Source organism: Phragmites australis, chromosome 21 (genome assembly GCF_958298935.1).
Source record: "Phragmites australis chromosome 21, lpPhrAust1.1, whole genome shotgun sequence".
NCBI classification, from domain to species: domain Eukaryota; kingdom Viridiplantae; phylum Streptophyta; class Magnoliopsida; order Poales; family Poaceae; genus Phragmites; species Phragmites australis.
Window position 1 is genome coordinate 4,611,273 of NC_084941.1, and position 15,990 is coordinate 4,627,262.

The window sequence follows — 15,990 nt, forward strand, 5'->3', positions numbered from 1 at the left end:
GGCGGTCGGTAGCAGTCAAGGAAAAGGGTATACTTTAGTAAATAAAACTAGGTGCTAGTTTCATCAATCGGACTAGGGAAATTGAAGATATGACTAGCTCAGAGAGACTCTCTTTTGTCTATTCCTGCAAGCAGCAAAGGCACAAGCAAAGCTGGACGCGCGGTTACGATGAATTAAGAGGCTCGATGTAAGAGTGCTCCCACAAGAATGGCCATTGTCATTTTGTGATATTTATGGGGCTCATTTTGGGCCAGTTTCGAAAGGGAGGACCTAAACATTCCTGTTGCAATCTCTCTCTCTTCCAATCAGTCCCACTTACTCCACAAGAGGTCTTGGGGTGAATCATAGCCATTGATTATTAGGGGTAGTTTAATTTAGTAGGAGGATGGATAAAAATGGAGCAATGATTCCAGTTTTGGTCACGAACCAATTTCAAACAGTAAAATGGAGCAATTCGAAAAATAGGAACTTAGTGGTGGAGCCAAATGCTCCATTCCTAATCTAGCCCAAAAATTCCTAATTAGCCTCAAACCAGGAGATAAAAAAAAATCCATCAATGCTGATCATTTATGAACACATAAATTATCAAGCAATTTAATGACTTATAAATAGTAGATAAGTGAATATTTTGACCATCAGGTGTTCTGTCCAACAATCGCTACATGATTCTTGACAAAATAGTTTTCTTTCAGGAACCAATGCCTCTAAATTAAACAGTTGGATAGTAAACTAATCCATAGTATTGTATCCTTCTAAATAGACAATCGGTATTTATAACAAAAGTACACACTGTATAGAACTGATGACATATTTAACGCGGCAGAGTGACAGAAGAAGACTCTTGCTCCAAGCTATAACATTTCTTGGATTGTTGGGATTCGGAAGTAGCTTTCTCGCCCAAAAAGTCAAAACCCAATGGCTCAGAATAGGGTGTAGTGCTTGTACCTAAAAATGGTTCCATGTCTTGCTTGTTTCCAAGAACATCACGGCATGAGTTCAACCTTTCTGCTCGCAAAAACTGTAATGTCATCTCTACATGCTTCATTGTAGGTCTTTCTTCACCACGAAGTCTCAAACACTTCTCCGCAAGGGAGGCAACAACGTTAATTTCTTGCTCTGTTGCGTCCTTGAGAACATGAGGAGCCACTATGTCTGTAATTGGCTTCACCATTTGTTCCCCAAGAAAATAGTTGGACAAATTTTGTTTTATCCCTGTCTCACTTGTAAAAACAGGTTTCTTCCGAAGGAGGAGCTCCACAAGTACCACCCCAAAGCTGTACACGTCACTTTTCTCATTTAATTTCCCAGTGTGATAGTACTCAGGATCTAAGTAGCCAAAAGTGCCTTGTACATTTGTAACAACATGGGTTTGATCAATAGGGACCAATCTTGATGCACCAAAATCTGAAATTTTAGCAGTGTAGTCTCCATCCAAAAGTATATTAGAAGACTTCACATCACGATGGAAGATTGATATTGAAGCTGCGGAATGAAGATAACAGAGAGCTCCTGCAGCCTCTAAAGCAATCTTTAAGCATTCATCCCAAGACAATTGGAAATCATTGCCAGCATCAGCATGGAGAATTTCAAACAAAGAACCATTGGGAACAAAGTCGTACACAAGCAGTGGGACTTCGGTTTCAAGACAACATCCAAAGAGCCGTACGATGTTGCGGTGATTTATCTGAGAAAGAATGGCAACCTCATTGATGAAATTGCTGATTTCATCTTGCTCGATGATCTTAGGCATTTTTATTGCTACCACACGCAGATCTGACAAGATACCTTTGTATACCATTCCATGGCCTCCACGTCCAAGGATACGTGATGGATCGAAGTTATTTGTTGCCTTTTTGAGCTCTTCTAAAGAAAAAATATTTGTCTTGTCATTGGCATTCTCATCAGATGATATTAGTTGTTCCAGGAGAAGGCCTTGGTTTTTTCTGAAATATTTTCTTCGTAGTTGCTTTTCAATGTCCCTTTTCCATCTACGGATGAGAAACATCACACCCAAGGCAGATAGTAGAATGCCGAAGCCAACACTAAGCCCAATGATCACACCTAATAAGATATTTGATTAATGTTATTTTCATAGAATTTTCAGTTCTGAAGACTCAAGTCGACCAGAGAACATACCAAAGAGAAGATTCTGTCTTTTGGATGAATTGGTGCAGTAGTAGCTCCCTACAACATTATGGCATACCCCTTTGCAAATGCCTGGCATTCCGCACTCATCAATGTCTGGAAACATAATTAACTGTAAAATAAGAAACCCGCATACAAATGGCAAACGACATTGCTAAGCTGGAAGTAACGATTGATCTCAGATTCAGATAATAAATTGTTTTTAGACCCTAAATGTTTCAGATGAAAGTAACAAACGTTTCTCTCTAGTATTATTGTTGTCAACTATTCAATCTTTGACCATTGTACATAAAAAGTAAAGTGCAAAATTTCCCAAAAAATATATTTTTAAATAAAAAAGTTGTATATATAATAATCACCATTAACGCATTCAAATATGCATGTAATTCAAGACAACAATTCTTACAAAAATGTACACTTTTAAGGGCGTGACTATGTAACCAGAGAATTTATTCCTGCTCCTGAATTCCCATGTCAATGGTGAGAAATAAAAATAATTTTTGAACTCTCATCTATGCTGAATGCTGACTCAGAAACATGAAAAAAAATTCATATTCCCCTCATATTTGTCCCTATAATAGCTCAAGTCATGGGTATAGATAAAAGTAAATATAACAATTAAACAGTCTTGGCATCATGGGCTTCCAAGGATTATAGGATTTTTCACAAGGCATTGCCGGATCTCAGTTCCTCACCAATGGCAGTCGAACTTGAGATCACACCATTGCGCACATAGTAACTTACAACCACGCCAAAGCTACTATTCGTGTATAGAATGCAGATAATATCAATGTATCATCTCTCTTTAGAGTAGAAAATGTTTGTATGTTGCAACAATTATTCACTCGTAGCAATAACTAATGTGGGATCATACAAACCCATAAATGTGTATGATATGCCTGCTTAAATCAAGGTAGAGAGAAAAAATTTCAATAACAACAATTTTGATTTTCTAAGTGGACATGTATGTTAAGCAACAACTCCAAATAATATAGACTTAATATACAAAATTGAGGATGTAAGTTGTTCTCCAGTGTAGCATAGAAATAGTTAATCTAACAGGGGGAAAGAGGGGGACCATAGTTATACCTTCACAGCCATTAGTTATATATGGATTTCCTTGAAAACCATCTAAGCATTTGCACCGATATCCAACATAACCTTCCATAGAGTTAACACCTAAACATCTGCTATTCGTACTGACACATGCATATTTAGAGAGGTTTTTCTGAGCCTCCTGACATGTTAGATTGGCAGCAGCCCAGTGCACTAAGAACACAGATTCCCCAAAACCAACAAACAGACTTGGTTCTTCTGGTACGTACATTCCAAGTTCCTGATCTTCGTAACGTGAGGTAAATTTAATGCCCACAAGACCTTCCGTAAGATTTATATCCGTCACAACATGGTCATCATCAAATTGGAGAATGGACGATGTCACATTGGTGCAGTTGAGTTGAAATAGCTTCCTTGCAGAGCAGCCTTCCTGTAAACCGAAAGGAAATGGAACCGTGATATTCCCGCATGACTGAGCACAATTTTCCTTTAGTTGAATTGGATTGTATCCTGCATTCAGTGAACAAATCGTGAGGTTCACCACTAATTTTACAAAAAAAATATTTTTCTAGTTTCTTTGTGTAAAAATAATGATCCAACAATTAGTATCATAAGACATAAATACTGGAATCAAATAACTTCCGCATGAAAAATACTTCAATTGGTCAAATCTGATTATGAATTCAAATGGGCAGACATTAGATTTTGGGGAGTCATCGAGATCCTCTCAATCTGTGGTGGAAGACAATAGATGCTAGTATTTTTCTCTCCCTACATGAGCAATTGAAATACCAACAAGAAAGCTTTTCATCGACTAGAAGTGTACGATTGTTACGAGCTCTTGGTCTTGTTTTGAGATTCGGTATTGCTTTGTGCATGATCAGTTTTTGTCTTTTTCTTTTTCTTTTTCTCTCCTTTTTTCTATGTAATCGCTACGTGTACCCACTTGGTTCAAAGCCGGAACATTATTTCATCTTAGAATAAATCTTCTTTAATCTAACAAAATGTAATATGTGTGAAATAATTACTATGATCATAGTTAAATACTTATATATTATTATTCTCAGTTCCTTTGATTTTCTCAGTTACATATCAAGTAATAATAGTTCTCCTAATTTTCATGCTTGAAATGCTTTAGAGTTGTAGACATATTTGACAATCTATGTGCAATTGAATAAAACATATGTGCGAGTTATCAAATCTGTATACTAGATTACTAGGTGGTAGACGTTTCATTGACGTGGACTTAGTTGGCACTCAAAATGGCACATTTTTTGGCACCCCTAACTGTTTATTACTTGGTAAAACCTCATTTGGACCTAGAACTTTATTTAAAAAATGGACCCCTTTTATCCGCGCCATATTATATGCCGCTGAGCTTTAATGCCTTAATTGTATTTTTATTTTTTTAACGTGACGCCTAGTGGTAGGGCAACATGTACCTATCGCCCTTTTAACGGGCGACAAACACCTATAGTTATTTTTTTCAAACGACAGTCTAAAATTGCTAAATTTAAAAAATATAATAAAAAATCCTAAATACAGGAGGCATAGAGCTATATCGGAGATGTTGGTTCACTTTTATAGTACTGAATAATTTTCCTACAACACCGTCGGGTTAATTGGGAATGACTGGTAGTCGTAGACCTAGCGACGAGAGAACAACCCAAGACAAAGGAGGAGGGCATGGTGGGAGAGCAAGTCACGCCAGCACTGTGAAGAGAGACAGAGAGAACTCTTTGGTTGGAGGTCTCTGTAAGGAGGCACATCCAATCAAGATATGGTGATCTACAATCATTGAGTGTGAAAGACTGACTTTTCAGTCGGTTGATAATATATATACAACCTCCCTAAGTATAGATCTTGGCAAGAAAAAAGAAAGAGTTTTTATACGAGTAGTCAGGCATAAACGCATACTATTCAAGAATAAATGTACAATGGAAACGGAAATAACCAACATATATTTGTAGGCAAATTTGAGATTTTAGACAACAGATACCGTCGTATTTGAGAAAATAGACAACATGTTGACGTATTTACAAATTTAACATCCGTATTCGGAACCTCAAACGCCAAAAACAGCCCGGCCCCATAATTTTAGGCAACTCAGTTGCCGAATACGGCACTGTTCACCATATTCGGCAACTCAGTTACCGAAAACACTGTAAACAGTACCATATTCGGCAACTCAGTTGCCGAAAACACGGTAAACAGTGCCGTATTCGGCAACTCAGTTGCCGAATACGGCCTCTGCATGCGCCGGCGCCCGGAAGCTACAGGAAAGAAGCTAGCAAGCAAAAATAGTCCATAAAAGTGCATGTTTTTTATTTAATTCACGATTTTTTTTTGAAAATAAAAAATAGTCTAAAAATTCTAAATGTTTTCATGATCAAACTAGAGATCACCAGCAACCCATTTTAATTAGTTTGGTCCAAAAAGTATGAGCCAATATTTAATTAGAATTCTTCAAATAAATCAACTTTTATAAATTCTAGCAATATTTAATGCCTCAAATAATTTCTAAAAAATCTAGAAAAATTCACTAATATTGTTATAATGTGATATACTAATTTATAAAAATATTTCCATCCCTATGTTATTTGGTGTAAAAGTGAGTTCCTTTGTAATGCTTCGTTTATATGCATTTTTATCATTTCATGTGATATTCTCTTTTTAATTCAATTTGAATAAAAATAATGCAACATGCACAAAATTTTGGTTCTCATATTAATATTAAGCCTTTGTAATGCTCTATTTATATTTTTTTTATCATTTCATGCCATATTATCTTTTTAATTCAATTTGAATACAAAATTCTATAAATGCTTTAATATTAATCTGAGAACCAAGGTTTTGTGCATGTTTGAATTTTTTTATTCAAATTGAATTAAAAAGATAATATGGCATGAAATGATAAAAAAAAAATATAAATAGAGCATTACAAAGGCTTAATATTAATATGAGAACCAAAATTTTGTGCATGTTGCATTATTTTTATTCAAATTGAATTAAAAAGAGAATATCACATGAAATGATAAAAATGCATATAAACGAAGCATTACAAAGGAACTCACTTTTACACTAAATAACATAGGGATGGAAATATTTTTATAAATTAGTATATCACATTATAACAATATTAGTGAATTTTTCTAGATTTTTTAGAAATTATTTGAGGCATTAAATATTGCTAGAATTTATAAAAGTTGATTTATTTGGAGAATTCTAATTAAATATTGGCTCAGACTTTTTGGACCAAACTAATTAAAATGGGTTGATGGTGATCTCTAGTTTGATCATGAAAACATTTAGAATTTTTGGACTATTTTTGTATTTTCAAAAAAAATCGTGAATTAAATAAAAAACATGCACTTTTATACACTTTTGCTTTCTAGCTTCTTTCCTGTAGCTTCCGGGCGCCGGCGCATGCAGAGGCCGTATTCGGCAACTGAGTTGCCGAAAATTGTGGGGCCAGAGTGTTTTCGGATTCTGAGTTACCGAAAGTCAGTTTTCGGTGTTTGAGGTTCCGAATACGGATGCTAAATTTGTAAATACGTCAATATGTTATCTATTTTCTCAAATACGGCGGTGTCTGTTGTCTAAAATCCCAAAATAGTCTATATTTGTATGACACATTATAAATTAATTTAACATGATTGCATACTGACCTATATATATAATAAATAGAACATGAGGTATTAAAATGATTTAGTATAAGAGAATAATCACCTTCATCACGCTTGCAGCCATCAAGTAGATAAGGATTGCCTTCATAACCACTGTTACATTCACATATGTAACCAGGATCCCACAGCGCGACATCATAGCACTCGCTGTTGACGCTAACACATGCATAGTTTGTCTTATTGTCCTTTGCCCTGGCGCATGTGGGTTGATCGACTATACTCCACCGGAGGACCGCCTCGTTGGTAGTTATATTAATCATGTCCCATAAGGAGCTTCGACTAGAGTAAGCATCTAGTTTGGTTTTATTATGTCGGACAAATTTGAGCTGGAAATCACGAATATACCGTCCAATATGTACTGTGCAACATCCAGTACCATTACAGTTCTGTCTGGCTACCATCTCTGTGATGTTGCTGTGGAGGCAACTGTTGGTACACAACAATATGGAACTATTCCTTTCTTGTTCGAGAAGATAAATATCCAAGTCACACCCAGTAATATTAAAAGAGGCATAAGCCATAATGAAAGAGCTGAGATTCCATAAAAAGTTGTAAATGCGAACATCAGGTATCATAGGGATAGTGTGAGAAATAGCTACGTAGGTCATCAACGACGACCACCCAACCGTGTTACGAGGAGTAGCGACGACCTCGGTGGCGCCATCGTGCAGGAAGAGCTTGGGCGGCTGGTTGGTGTCATCGCAGGTAAGGTTGAAATCGGGCTGTCGGAAACACCCAGATCCAATGCCAAAAGGATAAATGATGTCCACGTTGCCGCATCTTTTCGGGCAGCTAGAGAGCGTGGTAGCAGAGGGGAGACCCAACGATGCTCCTGCCCTTGGCATCTGTAGTAATCCAAAGAAGAGCACAGGGAGAATTGCATCGAGGAGGCCCATCTCATCACCACTGGTGCTGAAACTAATTCTGAAATGACTTCAGTATGTTTATGTCCGAGGTTTATGCAGGGTATGTAGATTGTGCATTTTACACAAGATATAGGATCGTTTATTCACTAATCAGTCAATCAGAGGGACGTTGAATGATTATGGAAACTAATTTTTTAAATAAAAATTTATTTTAATAAAAAACCTAAATTAATCCCGTATTTCACTTTTAGATAGACTGTAGACACATCATAAAAATAACGTAAATCCAAATTTGTAACTCTTATCGACCTCAAATTTTAATAGCAAGAACTAGATAAAATTGTAAAACTAAACCACTAAAAATCATGTCAATCGGATATTTAGATTTAAAGTTATAAACTCTGAAAGCAGACTGCGACAGATGATGATAAAAATTGATTAAATTCTAATTTCTTGATTAAGAAAGAATTACGAAAGATTAACCAATGGATTTTTTAAATATTGATTTGATACTTAGAAAGATTTTGGATGGATCAAATTAAAACAAATCACGTTAAAACAAGAACTCCGTAAAAACCAAAAAGAGTATGCAAAACGAAGAATGAAGAAAAGGAACGGAATTATATCAACACATTAACTTACAAAATTTGATCTCATTACGTAGATGCCTCTTACAAGCATCCTATAAGAATTCTTCACGAATTCATGAAGCCCTATACGAGTTTTTTTTCTCTCTCTCTCGGTCTCAACGGCACCTGCACTATCTCTGTGCTCTACTCTACCTGAAGACAACAGGCCCGAGGCCTTCTTTTTATACTCGGCTGCAAACTCCAGCAGTGATCCAGAGGTGCAAGACTGGAGTTCAACTTCCAAAACGCCTGGGTACCTTTTTTCCTTCATTTGCATTAATGGGACACCCGTGGGCCCTCCTGCATGCGGCTGCACATGCAACCTTTGGCCTCTGTTACATGCTACGCTTGATGGAGACTGACAGGAAACCTGATCCAGCCCGACGCCGTGTCGTGTCCTTCACGGACAACCCAAATTGCCCGCACGTACACGCCGCAGCCCCTCAGTCCGAAAACGCCCGAAGTCGCGCCATCCACACCGTGCTCACTCCGGTCTTGTTGCTCTTCCGTGCCACGACCTCACCTACATCTTCGTTACTCACAACGCATCTGGTTGTATGTCTGCAACCTCAACTTTATGTACACAGTTTTCTAGCATAAATATTTCTTGTAATATTATTGATCCCTAGAACCTAAGTTTATCTCTAAACTTAGTTTCAATCGTATCATCGATTATGTTCCTCTTAAGACACATATATATGAGCATAAGTTTTTTCTAACTTAGAGTTAAGATTTTTATGCAACAACACTCACACAGGTATATTGTATCAATATTAAAATAAAAAATATTACTATGTTACCATGAGAATATCGAAACAATGTATTATTAACGCATGCATATCATCTATGCTATAATGCTAAATCACTTTATTTTTATCAATTTTATCATTAAACCAATTTTTTTATCACATATAATCCCACTCAAGAGAAACTAACAGTGCCTTATGGGTTTTGTTTACTCGCATTTCCACAACATTGGATGGTAGCAAGATTTGGTGGGTCTACCACATTGGATGGTACTTTGATCCTCTATGGCAACAAGAGAAAATAAAAAACATTTGATCCATGTCACTAGGAACTTTCAATTCACATCTAAAACATTAAAAATTAGATATCAGCCACATCAATTGGTCGTATTGGGCGATATGCTCTAATTTGACATATTGAAATGATATTGCCAAGTTGATTCTGTTTAGAAAATAATACCAATATATCAGCCAACACAACAACCAATTGGAAGCTGGTTTTAGAGTACACATATGTGTGCATTCACTGAGGACGCAGATAATGTCCTTCGTGTAAGATCCTGCGATTGTCAGAGCCTCCAAAATCCTATTATGTTTACAGGACGTACAGTGTGGTGTCAGTATGTTTGTGTAGTAGGTCTAGGGTGTGCTTCCTCAACTGCCTAACAGAAATTCTATCAATATATGAGCTGCAGTTTTGGATAACGATTTCAGAATATCTTTGGAATATTCCAGGTAGTTCATTACTATGCGTAGAAAATCAGCACACTTAAAGTGTAACATCAGAATTTTCAAGTAGCTAAAATGGGCACCCAAAAAAATGCGAAACCATGATTATGATAACTTGACCTACTCTTTCCCCTGAAAAAGTCATCTTGGAATGCATCAAGTTAAACCATTATAACATTCATCGAAAATATCATTATGAATAGCGAATAAAAAATTATCAATTTAGAGGTACAGTTTTGAATAATGATTTCAGACTCTCTTGGATAATCTGCACACCGAGAAGTCTAACGTTGTAAGTTCCAGGAAAGTGAATGGTATTGTATCCAAGAATATGAAACACCGTGACTATTCTATCACCTGCTCAATAGGAAATTTAGTCCATGATAACGATAGTTTGATCTTCTCTCCTGTGAAAAAATCATCCATGAACATGTGCAATAAAATTACATTAACACTGATCAACAATATATCTTTATGAATATTTAGATCTACCATAGTAGAATAGTACTAATACGGTTTGTAGAATACTTTCATAATATTAAAATTTTATTAAGTCCACAAGCAAGCATATTACTATTCAGGGTCAATGAAGGGTATGCTGCGATGACCTTACAAACATCGGAAATAACACTTATATGAAAACTAAAGGAGGAAGTCGCTATCAAATTAAAGTACAACCGAAGAATTTGTGATCTAAATTACTTTCCACAGATCCTCCACACAATGCAGCGCATACCGTTATGTGTTCTAAATTACTTTCCACAAATCCTGTGGACAATGCAAGTTGGTTTGGCATCTTGGGATGAAGATGTATGAAAATGGACATGAGACTGAACGAATGACTTTGATAAAAGCGACATGATATGTTGATTTTTTTTGGCCTTGTTAGATTTTTTCCCAATTGAACCATAAACTTGTGTTGCGAGCAAAGATCACATCTTATATGACTTTAGACTTAAGAATGCACACTTTCTTCAAGGTTAACTCTTCCGACTGTCAAAATCTTGTGTTGTGAAGACATCAAAACCACTTATTTTTATTCATATTTTGGTGCAAATGAAGCAAAGTAGACAAATATGCATGCTTATTGCACTCTGAGGACTCTAACAAGGATAGAAATTAACCAAACCAATTGTATTAGAAACGATGTTGATGCCAAATTTGTGGTGGTAATGTAGAATCTCGCTCGAGAAATGCCTCCAAATATGGCTGTCGGTGAATCAGGAACCAGGGGTCCTGAGTCCTGAGGCCAGATCAGCAATTTGCCACGTGGCGTCCTCCCGCGGGGATCATCTCCGCGATGTACGAGAAGACTAAGTCCCAGGAGAGGGTGCTCGGGGTCATAAACAGTGGTCCCCGAGTACCCGAGTTCTCCGATGATCCGCGAAGACCAACCGCCGGGAAGAGAGTGCTCAGAACCGTGAACAGTGGCCTCTGAGCACCCAACTCCCCCGACGACTAGAAAAGCCGAGTACCGGGAAGAGCGTGCTCGGGGCTGCGAACAGCGACCCCCGAGCACCCGAGTACCTCGAGGATCCAAGGGAGTTAGTTCCGGGAGAGAGTGCTCGGGGCCATGAACAGCGGCCCCCGAGCACTCGGTTTTCCGAGGATCTGAACAGTCAATTCCAGAAGAGAGTGCTCGGGGTCATGAACAGTGGACTTCGAGCACTCGGTTCCCTGAGGACCAAAAAAGGGCATATCCGAGAGAGAGTGCTCAGGGATGTGAACAGTGACCTCCGAGCACTCGGTTCCCCGACGGCCTAAGAAGTCCTTCGCCGGTGGCTCCCACAGAGGTCCAGCGGTGAGGTGTCAACCAGTGAAAGGCCCGATGCCGCATTTAAGAGGGAGTGCGGCCTGTCACTTCCAACTGCTTCTGCCATGCTCGGTGTCAGTCCCTGTCACATTCTGGCAGGAGGGCGTGGGGATATTTAATGCACGGATCCCATCTCGCGTCATCCGGCATGCCTCGGGATAACATCGCGAGGCCCAAGGCGCCCCGCCTGCCACCCTGCTGTGTCAGGCGTACAAAATCGGGCGGGCACGCTGGGCCGTTCAGTGGCTGCCCAGTGGGCCCTCTTCGGGGCGCCCATTGCAGAACAACATCATGACGATCGAAACTGGGCGGGGGCGCGTTTTCAACCCCCCATCACTTCACGCAGCAGCCCATGATGGTTGCTTTTTCATTTATGGTGCCTTAGAACTCGTACCCTCCTTTTCTGGGCACGCTACCACTGGTGAGTATTTAAGAGGATCCGATCGACACAGAAGAGGGAGATTGGATGGAAAAAAGGATCTGACCCCGAATCGACTCTGGGATTTCGAACACACCAGTACAAGCACAGAAACTGAGATCACCGAAGAACAAGGAGCCCGAAGCTCTAGGATAGACAAATATTCTTGTAACCAGCAACATCCTTGAGAGACATTCTCAGTGCATTTATAGCATCCACACAGGAGTAGGGTATTACGCTCAGTGCGGCCCGAACCTGTCTAAAAACCTCCAGTGCATTTATTGCATTCTGCATCCGATCATTCCATTCCACCTGTCATCGCATTTACGCCCATTTATTTCTCCCGCAAGACAGATTCAGAATCATCCCCCCAGCCGAATCTCAAAGGGGGTCCCTCCGGATCCCTGCTTTAGGAGTTCACCCTCTGACAATGGTAGGTTCATTTTTTTTTTGTGGTTCTTCATCTTGCTCGTTGTTCCAATTCAACTAAGAATGCAGGAGACAAAGGATCTTCCCCCACTCATCTCTTTTCCTTTTTGAAAAAAAATGAATAAAGCATTTTTCTTTAACCATTGATAATAAATTAAAAATTACAAAGTAGTCAATTAACTGTAAAGCCATCAAAACTAGGGGTAACCGTTCAGAAACGATGAGAAAAGATCTAAACCACTTTCAGTTTCATTTTGTTTTTCTTAGGAACATACTTAGTACTAAAAAAAATTCAGAAACAATATTGTCGGGATAGAAACATATCGGTATCGATTGAGAATCGATAATTCAGAATGAAAAACACTGAACATCTGGCCTCTATTACACGCTACGCTTGATGGAGACTGACAGCAAACCTCGTACTGCACTCCTGCCCGACGCCCCTTCACGGACAATCCATACGCCGCAGCACCTCAATCCAAAACACCAGAAGTCGCGCCATCCACACCGTGCTCACTTGTATCTTCGTTACATGTCTGTATCCTCAACTCCACGTACACTATTTTCTAGTATGAACGTTCCGTATAATATTTTTGATCACTAGAATATTGGTCTTTCTTTGAACTTAATTTCAATTCCGTCATCAATCATATTCACCTTTAAGACACTTGCACACACTACTGCATAAACTCCTATATATACCAGTCCATCACTGCTAGTTCCTAATGGGCCAGTAGTGATGGGGAATCACTGCCAGTTCATAAGCCACGCGGAAAAAATATAGTCATTGTGGCTTACGAACCAGCAGTGATAAGAACATCACAGCCGGTTGTTGGCTTGAGCCGACAGTGATGTCCTGCTCCATCTTCACTGCCGGTTTAATCCACCGATCGGCAGTGATAGCAGACCATCACTGTCGGCTTATTATATAAGCGGACAATGATGTCTCGACTATATAAAAGTCACCATCTCCTTCCTTAAGCCCGAGCACACCACAGAGAGGAGCTTTATTTGCTCGGTGGCAGCTATTTTTGGTCATCAAGTTCTTAGTGGCTTCAAAATTTTGAGGAATCCTTATGCCTTAGGTGTTCTAAGTTATGTAACTTCATTTTCACTCTATTTCTAGTTGAATTTTATTCGCTAAACTGCCCTAGATTTTGAAAAGATGGAGATGCACCTATGGCTATGATGTTATAAGACAATATAGATACAATTATATCTCATTTATTATACGAAAGCTTCAATTAGTAGCTTATGGCGGAAAATGTCTTTATTATTGATTTACATTAGCTATAGGTTTGAGCATATTTATTTTTTATTTTTAATGATTTAGAAAAAATAGCCATAAAATTAAGATATATAGCAAGCTTCAATTATATTTTTTATAATTTAACTAATTTAGCAAGCTCCAATATAGTAATTTTAGGTATCAGCATATTTATTTTTGATTTATAATAAATTAGAAAAATTAGCCATGATATTTAGGTATGTTGCAAGCTCCAATTATATTTTTATATTTTAATTAATTAGCATGCTCCTATATGAAAACTTTAAGTATGAGCGTATTTATTTTGATTTTTAATGAATTAAAAAATTTCTCCAGGATATTTTGGTATGTAGCAAGATCCGATTATATTTTTTATATTTTATTTCATTAGCAAGCTCCAATATATAAATTTTATGTATGAGCGTTTTTTTACTTAATTAGTCCTACAAAAGGGTTGAATAATAAAGAAAATTTTTAGAGATGACACCAACAAATACTCATCGGAAACGTACGCGAAAGCTTACAAAAGTCAGCTCCTTCAACCCGGGCCAATTGCCGGTAGGAGACGACGAGGTAATTTATTTGTTGGTGATCATAAAATCTTCTAGATGTTATGAATTTGGATTTACAATAATGATATAATTGTAGATGGACAGAAGATAGATGTACGATGCGAGCTGTGTGAGCGCAGAGTACAAGAACGACGTGGATTGTTTCCTGGTACAAGCCGCGGCACACAAGTCAAATACACAACCTCAATACATATGCTGTCTATGCGTCGATTGCGAGAACAAGAAGTTGTTTTCCACCACCCAGCAGATACATTTTCACCAAGAGTAAGTCAGACCAAATCATTAAGGATGCTCCAAGCATTGCGGACTTCTTAGCTGAATCAAGAATAATAGCAGAGGAACTAGCACAGCTTACTATGGAAGCGGATATCCAAAAGTTGGATGTTACATAGCTGTTTGAGTTGACCAAACATTTGGTCAAACCAGATATAGAAAGAAACCTTATAACTCAAATGCGCCGATTACATCAGTGGTACTTAGAGCATTCTAGACGGGATTTTCAGACGTTCCTCGTAAGATATACATATGATTATTTTCTAAACGGGGATGGCTCCTTCTGGGTGTAGTTCAATGACTTGTATGAATTGTATAAGGCAGATGCCCTCGATGTGGCTATAGTCAGAGTGTAGACTCTGTAAGTGACTTATGCATATAATTCACGTTATATGATCTTGTACCTTGAAATTGCATAGCTAACTTCTCTCTTTCGTAGAATGAAGATCCAAGCATGCGGACAAGACTTAAATAAGTAAGTAGGATTCATCGATTCTGGGCTTGTGAACCAGAAACTTATAAGGGAGAATCTAGACTTCACCGAGGGCTATTTATTGACGTGTCTGCTTCACCACAAATACAAAAAATTCATACTCTTACCCTACAATTATGAGTACGTGTTTGCGCGCCAGGGCGTCCTCATTTTATAGGCAACTCGATTGTAGTACTAATTTGCTATAGTTATATATTCTGCAATTTTCATTAGATCCTCCTTGTCATCCACCCAGACTTAAGCAAGTTGTCTTGAACTCACAAAAGAAAGATCAGACAACTTACCAACACCTCATCAACATGCTAAATAGGTTAAATCAATCATTTAATCTTCTCGACGATTGCATCTAAGTTTAATTGGTATACATATTCACGTATAGGGCGTACACAAGATAAAAAAAGAGTATCATCTACTTTCCATTAAGGAAGCAATATGATGTAAAAACCAACTTTCTGGTACGTAAGGAATATTCATGTCTTGCATTTCCTACTGAATAAAAAGGTTCAATTTATTCTACTGACGAATCATTTCCTCTTTAAGTGTATGAGGCAGGTAGCCGGTAATAATCTTTGCGTGTTTGATGTTGTTACTAATATGGACATGTTGTCTTTGGCATCTTAGGATGGAGATGTATGAAAATGGACATGAGACTGACAGATGACTTTGATAGAAGCGACATGATATGTTGATTTTTTTGGTCCTGTTAGATCCCCCCTCCTCCATTGAACTGTAAACTTGTGTTGCGAGCAAAGATCACATCCTGTATGACCTTAGACTTAAGAATGAACACTTTCTTCAATGTTAACTCTTCCGATTGTCAAAACCTTGTGTTGTGAAGACATCAAAACCACTTCTTTTTTATTTATAT

General features: G+C 38.1%; 1 protein-coding gene across 1 annotated transcript; it reads right to left on the bottom strand.

Annotated features, from left to right (window-relative positions):
- Positions 1-669: 669 nt before the first annotated feature.
- Positions 670-8,585, bottom strand: LOC133903336 (wall-associated receptor kinase 5-like). Its single transcript, XM_062344660.1, has 5 exons — positions 8,396-8,585; positions 6,931-7,811; positions 3,235-3,711; positions 2,137-2,241; positions 670-2,061 (listed from the first exon to the last, which is right to left on the bottom strand). Exons 2-5 carry the CDS (start codon positions 7,781-7,783, stop codon positions 812-814), a joined length of 2,685 nt encoding a protein of 894 aa, XP_062200644.1. The 5' UTR covers positions 7,784-7,811; positions 8,396-8,585; the 3' UTR covers positions 670-811.
- Positions 8,586-15,990: the final 7,405 nt, after the last annotated feature.